Source organism: Austrofundulus limnaeus, unplaced genomic scaffold (genome assembly GCF_001266775.1).
Source record: "Austrofundulus limnaeus strain Quisiro unplaced genomic scaffold, Austrofundulus_limnaeus-1.0 Scaffold1361, whole genome shotgun sequence".
NCBI classification, from domain to species: Eukaryota; Metazoa; Chordata; class Actinopteri; order Cyprinodontiformes; family Rivulidae; genus Austrofundulus; species Austrofundulus limnaeus.
Window position 1 is genome coordinate 1,314 of NW_013953763.1, and position 7,929 is coordinate 9,242.

Sequence of the window (7,929 nt, forward strand, 5' to 3'; positions counted from 1 at the left end):
CTAGCAGCCTCGCACCGAGGACCTATCCACGTCATCATTTACCCAGAATGCTTTGCATGTAAATAAAATGGCCCCGTCAGTGTAATATATTTTTAAACTTGTAGTTTAAAAATGTTAAAAACTGAACATCCTACAGTATTTTTACAGTCTTTATGTTACAGTTAAAATACATGTTTGTTAAATAAAGTCTAATGTTACAACTAATCATGGATCCCTTTAAAGTTTTCCTGGACATTTAACCTGACGTGTGGCTTTGAGCCTGAACAGTTGGTTTAAATGACTCCTTATCAAACTTCCTTTTTTGTTGTTTGAACAAAACAGAACAGCTGCTTTGTTCTACAGAGAACATGAAGTCACAGATTAATTTACAGGATTATTCCTGTGGCTCGTCTCTGTTTCTGTGATGACGGTACATTTAGTTTGTGATGAACTGTGACGTTTACAAATGTCCTCCAGTATTTTCTTGAAGCCGAATGAAGCTTAGAACAGAGGCTGACTGTCAGATGTTGTGTTCCTCCAGGGGAGCCGGTGACTGTGTACCGACTGGAGGAGAGCTCTCCCAACACCATCAACAACAGCATGTCCTCCTGGTCCCAGCAGGGCTTCTGCGCCAAAATCGAGTTCCTCAGCAAAGAGGAGATGGGCGGAGGACTGAGACGGGCCCTCAAAGTGCTCTGCACCTGGTCTGAGTACGACATCCTGAAGTCAGGACATCTGTACATCGTCAAGTCCTTCCTTCCTGAGGTGGTCCAGACGTGGCAGACCATCTACAAGGAGGACACCGTGCTGCATCTTTGTCTCAGGGTACGAAACGGCTCCATCCTCTGCCACAGATGAGAAGGACCTGAGACGGGCAGCTTTAGGGACTTTCCTGTGTGCTCATTTGTTTAACATTTGTGTTTTCAGCTTCATTATCCAGGTCAGTTTTCTGATGAGTCACGACTTTCTGAACTGGTTTTTCTGTGTAACTCCAGGAAATTCAGCAGCAGCGGGCCGCTCAGAAGCTGACATTTGCCTTCAACCAAATCAGGCCAAAGACGATTCCCTACTCTCCGAGGTGAGCGGGAKTTCCTGTTCCACTTTCAAATGAGACGTCCAGCGTCAATCAGTGTGTTCATACACACCTTAGCCTCTTGGTTTTATTCATTCTTTCTGTGAGGGAAAAATAAAAAACAGTTATTTCTCAGTAAACCTGGTGAATGAAGGTTTTATCTGAGATCTTTGTCAACAGAGAGTTTTCAGAAACCTTAATCATGTGTTTATGTAAATAAACCAGAAACCTGGACAGTAACAAGTTTCATCACAAAACTAGTGTGTGTTGTTTCTGGTGACATTTGGGGACAATTTTAAGACAAAAATCCTACATTTGGGGACAACTGGTGCATTTGGGGACAAAAGTGGAGTCCCCATTTTGTTTAAATGCCATTGGTGGGTTGGGTTTAGGACCAAGATGTGAATTGAGTTTAGGTCAGTTTTAGGGTCAGGTAGGTACCTGTGAGGTTAGCTTTAGGGTTTGTGGTCAGGGTTAGGCTGTAGAAATGTAATGGAAGTCAATGGAATGTCCCCAAATGGATAGCTGTGCAAACGTGTGTGTGTGTCCTGACATCCACCTCTCCCTGTGTGTCCAGGTTCCTCGAAGTGTTTCTGTTGTACTGCCACTCAGCCGGGCAGTGGTTCGCCATAGAGGAGTGCATCACCGGCGAGTTTCGCAAGTTCAACAACAACAACGGAGAGGAGATCATTCCCACCAACCTCCTGGAGGAAACCATGCTGGCCTTCAGCCACTGGACCTACGAGTACACCCGAGGAGAGCTGCTGGTGCTGGACCTGCAGGGTAAACGCCGCAGCAGAGATTTGACTACACAAACATGACGGGAACAGAACAAAGCGCTTGTTGGTTCAGGTGTTTCCTGGTGACATCGTTCATACAGAAACCTGTTTGTCTGCAGGTGTGGGGGAGGTGCTGACGGATCCGTCCGTCATAAAGAGTGGAGAGAAGGGGTCAGTGGTCTTAACTGAACACGTCTTAGAGTGTCTTTATAAAAGCGTTGCTCTTAACGGCCCCTGTGTAACCCCTGTAGGTCCTACGACATGATCTTTGGACCCGCCAACCTCGGAGATGACGCCATCAGAAACTTTCGCGCAAAACACCACTGCAACTCCTGCTGTCGGAAGCTGAAACTTCCTGGTGAGACCCCAGCTGCTGTAAATGTTACTGAAAGGTTGTCTCAGCTCAGTAAACCTTAAAAATACTGCTTCATTTCACAAATATTTAAAACACAGACATCTGAGACTTCATGAAAGCATCAGGTTTGAATTCCAGCACGATGTCAATCCTCCTGCTTCCTGTTTCCTGTCAGATCTGAAGAGGAACGAGTACACGCCAGATAAGGTGACGTTTCCACACGAAGACCCACCCAACCCGGGGGGCGGAGTCAAAGAGTCCCGTCAATCAATGAAACTGATGCTGTGATCAGAACGACTGCGTGAGTGTGTGWGAGAGAAAATGTGTGTGTTCTGGTCAGTTTTTACTCGGAGCCAAGAAGCAGGAAGTTGCACTCGATCACCGGCGTGTTTCAATGGAAACCAGACTGTCGTGTTTCTGTCTGTCTCACTAAATCACTATCGAGRGCAAACCAACCTTTTTTTTTCCAGAACAAACTTTGGGAGGGGAGAGGGTTTTTAAAAGATTTTATACAAGTTTCTGAACATACATGTAGATGAACTGGATCTATGAGCAGGTACAGTGTCAGAACACAAGTTTATTTATTAAGTTTGAACAAGTTGCCTTGTTTTACCAAAAAAACAAAACAAAAAAAAAATCAAGTGCATTGTAGATGTTACAGCTGAGACTGAGTCACTGCAACAATGCAATTTGCCACCATGTTTTTAACATTTAAACAAATTGTATCATACTTGTTTTTGTCTTTTTAGCTAAAAAGAAAACCCATGAATTTAAAAAAATCTTGTAAATTATGGGCAGATCGCAATGCAGCTTTTACAGATAAATGTATGTAATTTTATTGTATTGAACGTGTGTCCAGCAGAACATGGCTGATTATTATTTTTTTTCTTGTTACAAAGGTACTATTACTTTATCTTTGTCATCAGCTGTTGTTTGAGCAAATTCCAGTCCAATGTATCTTATAGATACTTACGTGGCATGAGCTGAACAGATTGAACTATTTTATTCAGGGGAAACGACAAACATAAGGGTATTACTGTATACATTTTGTACTGAGTATCATTTTAAACAAATAAAAAGTGGAACTTCAGTGTTGAATATTTCCTGCAGCCCAATGTCCAGCTGCTGTTTAATATATATCTGAATAATCAGAGGCTTTAAAAAACCATCTTGCACCACTGGGCTGTGTCAGCTGTGGGTTATTTGTTTACCTTTGTTCATTCATGTAAAAATCAGTTTTACATTTAGATATCAAACGATGGAGCCATCACAAAGTCATGAAGGATAGGGGATTTTTTAGTGAGACAGTGGCTCTGTTGTTTTCTGCAGCTGCCTCACATTTGGACCTGTGCTGAGTGAGTTCTGATGAGCAGAACCTCTGATCACGCCGGTGCACCTGTGCGATAAGGTGCTGCTGAGAGGAGCGGGTCGGCGGTGAACACGTAGGGCGGGATTTGCATCGTCTCGCTGATGGGGCGTCTCRGTCAAATCCTGAGGAGCTGAAACTGAGCTACTTCTGATGAGGAGGAGGAGGAGGAGGAGCATGTGAGCAGCCGTCTAACCTCCCTCTGGGCGGGGCTTCCTCACTCTTTTAACAAAGTGAAATTCTGCCCGAGCATCTCACTCCTCTCAGCTGAGCTCAGAGTTTGCAGCCTCCGGCTCCCCAGGCAGCTGTGACACCATGAACACAATCACTGTCGAGTACTGGTAGGTTTGTCCACTTCCTCTTTTAGGTTATTTTATTTTTTTATAAAGTGACATTTAAATATCTGTTTATTTTTCTCTTGACAATAAAATGTTACTGTTGTATCTGAACTCAAAAACCTGTACAGTTTTAAGTCTGTCTATATCGATTTGTTTTATTTTACAGTAAAGACTGAAGTTATGCATTTCGCTACCAGGAACTAGCCGGTGTCCTCAGACAGTTACCTAATGTGAAGGTAACTGGAGTCACAGGAAGGACAGGTTTGTTTTAGCAGTTGTATTCAAGTATTTATAGTAAAATGTACATGTAAATAAAGTATTTGTAGGTCATGAACTTTGTTGTATTTTTATCTACAACAGACAGCTTTGAAGTTTCTGTGGGCGATGAGCTCGTCTTCTCTAAGCTGGAGACCCAAGTGTTTCCTGATGCTGAACAGGTTTGTGCTTCATTTTCTTTTTCTACTTACTGTAAAGTACGACACGCCAAGAAAAAGCTGTGCAACTATCCATCAACACCACCAGTTACTGACATCAGGATCACCAACAGCCTCGGAATAACACACTGATCATGAGTCTTTTGTTTTGGCATCACAGCTTCAGGAAGAAGCCGGTGTCAGTGAACAGGAACGTTAATGAAAATGAATCATCTCACTGGTCATGTTTGTGTGTTTCATGTGATCAGGTAAAAGCATTGGTGAAGGAGAAGCTTCCTCCGGAGAAAAAATCAAGCCGGTGGAAACCCAAACAATGCTCTGTCCAGTAGGAGATGGAAGATGTCTCGACYGTCGTATTCACGCTGACAGAAATAGTTTTGGCGCGTCTGTTGCACCGAGGATGAAATCTGCTGAGTCTGATGGCGTTGACACAGAACCTGTCCATGTTTGGCCGTGAGGTTTTCGTGCGTCTCGGCTGTGAATACGATCTGTGAGAGCAGCTCGAAGGAACCAGACTCTGATCTGCACTTCTGTTTATGAATGCACACACCTAAAGCTTACTGTGGTGTGTGCACGAAGCATGCCGAGAAGCTTTTCAGCAGACTGGAACCTCACGATCTGCTGCCGTCTCACACGCCATCTTAATGAAGGAAAAAAATCTCTTTTTTTAGACTGTATATATATTTAATTTGTTTAGATTAGTTTATCAGACAGTAGCTGAATTAAGAAATGTTTCTGTAGAAGGATGGTTTCAGAGCAGCTTTGTAAACATAATAAAACCAATGATTGTCATTGTATTTGACTTAGGGTCAGGGTTCAACTCAAAATAATCCTCTTGTGTATACCCACAGTTTCCTGTGTTTTTAAGTGAATATAAGCTGTAGAGTTGAAAAAAAAACATGTTTTTAACATTGCGTGTGTGCTATGTGCCACTAGGGAACATTGGAGCCTGGGAACACCAGATTAACCATTTCTATGACTTCAGAAGACAAACATTACATTTTTTAAAGCATATTTTGGCAAATTTTTAATTTACTGGATGCATTTATTCCCCTAAATTAAACAATAAAAACATAAACAACAATGAAACCACTACAATGGGTTTATGATTGTCAGCTAATGTTAGGTTAGGTTAGCTCATTTTAGCACTAGACTAGTTTTCATGTTAAGTGTACTCACGCTTAAGAAATAATGTAAAAACTAAAATTATTAATAAAAAAATGTATAAATTGTGTAAAATGAGGTCTTTTTTTGTGATACCAAAATATTTGAGGTGTAGCTACAGTATATTTACTAAAAGCTATTTAGCACAAGTAAACCTAGTTTCCCAATAAATTTTTTAAACATGTTTCTACACAAAGCCTGTGAAATGATTAACATTAGATTTAAACAAAATATGACAAATTGTAAAATGTTTTTTTTTCTTTTAGTTTGGATGTTCTGATTCACTCAAAGTAAAGCTAAGCTTTGCTATCAGTTTCCCGCCCTAAACTGATGCTAAGCTATGCTAACTGTGTGCTACATTTATATTTTATAGTCTGTTTTGTGGGACCTATGAGTGTAAACAGTATAATTTATTAATCCATGTAGAATTTAATCTTGATTCCTTACGTAACGTAAAAAAAAAAAGTAAATAACGTCTAACTGGCTGTTTATTGAATTATCTGAACGGGCTACAAAGCGGTTAAACTATAATTAAAAACGTAATAAATAACAGATGGTGTTCGTGTAGTTCATATTGATGTCAGGTAATTAAAAGTAAACAAAGTAGACCTGTCTGTGGTTTGAAAGAGTCGTCTGTCTGATTAGATCAGGTTTCACACAGATACAATGATATATTGCACAGCTGTGTTCTCTTTTTATTTTTTCTTGCTAGATAACATTATGTGCCATAACATGATTATATTTGAAGCCAATTAAAAGAAKAATTCATCTTCCAGGTTTACTTATCCTACATATGACTCTATTCTAAGGCAAATGATGAACCAGATATTGTCAAGCTTATGATCGATGTACCTTTAGGCTGGAGGTGGGTGGAGTAGACTGAAACCAGCCAACTAAGGCTGTTAACCATTGACCTACTTTGGTTATAGCTCCTTTTAATTTTCTAATTAATGAGGTCAAATCARGAAAACCTACACACTGGTTTTTAAGGGTTAAATAAGTGGGGTTGGTTTGACTCCTAAAAATAAAAACATGGTCAAACATCAGTTTACCACATGCTTAGTGGAACAATGGTTGCATTTCATGTAAAACAAACCATGTTTGCTTGTTGCACACTGTTAACCACATGCAGGTGCAAAGGTTGAATGCAGCTCATCATTACTCCTGTTTGTCTATTTTAAAAGAAGGGGTGTTGTGTATTTCCCAGGCATAGAGTTCAATTCTGTACTAAGTCATTGTTAACTTCAGTTGTTATGATAATGTTGTTTAAATCAAAAATAAATTTAACAAAACCCATTGATATTGGCCTCTGACTCTAAGAACCTCTGACCATTTTGGACATTTCCACTTCGGCACGTTTTTCAAACAGTGCTTCAGGGGAGGGGTGCGCTGTGGGGCGGAGCTCAGCTGGGGACTGAACTCCAGGGAGGAGCTTTGTGTAAATAGGCGGTGCTTTGTACCAACAAGTGTTTAGGCAGATCCACGTGGAAACCAGAGGAGATTCGAGGATTTCTCAAACATGCATGAACGAGTCGAAGCAACAGTCTGGGTGTGTGTTTGATGAGGGAATGACATAATATGATATAAAGTTTTAAAAAGTTGACTTCTGCCATGAAATAAATCTAATACCTGTTTTACCGGAGACAACGTGATGTTTATTTTACTCAAACAGTTCAGAGCAAATTCTGAATTGTTCCAGTTTAAAGTGCAGAAAGGTTCAAAATCTATATTTTATCCTCTGAATCTAATCTGTTTTATGTGATCAGCCTCTGAGTTTAAAGCATCGAATATTTCTGGCACCTTTTGCACAAAACCTAGGATTATGCTCAGGTGGATAAAATTAATCCTACATAATGACCATCATTATATAGGATTACCAGACGCTCGTTAGCACCTGCTTTACCAAACAGGAGCCGAGCCTCTATTTTATACGCAGGTGGAAACGGATCTCATTAAACAAAAACAAGACTCAAAGTCCCGGATCAGTGAGAATCTACACAAACAAGCTGCGTGGGAGGATTAAAAGTGAAACAACCAAACTTTGGTYCCAAGGTGACGTGACCCAGGTTCACCCACCCTGCTGCCCAGAACTGGTCTTCTAGGAAGGACTGCAGAGGAAGGTGTCTGCAGGCTGGGGGCTGCTTTTCTGTGTACAGAGTTATGGAGAATCTGGTCAAAATAACGTATAAAAAGATACAGCGGGTAAAATAAGTATTGAACAGTCACCATTTTTCTCAGTAAATATATTACTAGAGGTGCTAATGATGTGAAATTTTCACCAGATGTTGGTAACAACCCAAGTGTTCCATACATACAAAGAAATCAAACCATAAATGTCCAGAAATGAAGTTATTTGTAATAATGTGGAATGGCACAGGGAAAAAGTATTGGAATAAAGGGAGGTGTAAAAAGGCATGGAAAGCCAAGACACCATCTGAACTC

The 7,929-nt window shown here is 40.6% G+C and overlaps 1 protein-coding gene across 1 annotated transcript in view; it reads left to right on the forward strand.

Annotated features, from left to right (window-relative positions):
• The window catches only part of LOC106535098 (transient receptor potential cation channel subfamily M member 7), a gene marked incomplete at its 5' end in the record, with an annotated part of 4,139 nt that extends 864 nt beyond the window's left edge, over nucleotides 1-3,275 (forward strand). The window contains 6 exon segments of the mRNA XM_014031996.1: nucleotides 521-804; nucleotides 975-1,057; nucleotides 1,629-1,834; nucleotides 1,950-2,001; nucleotides 2,082-2,188; nucleotides 2,361-3,275. Coding sequence (XP_013887450.1) covers nucleotides 521-804; nucleotides 975-1,057; nucleotides 1,629-1,834; nucleotides 1,950-2,001; nucleotides 2,082-2,188; nucleotides 2,361-2,473 — 845 coding nt within the window.
• Between the last annotated feature and the right edge of the window lie 4,654 nt (nucleotides 3,276-7,929).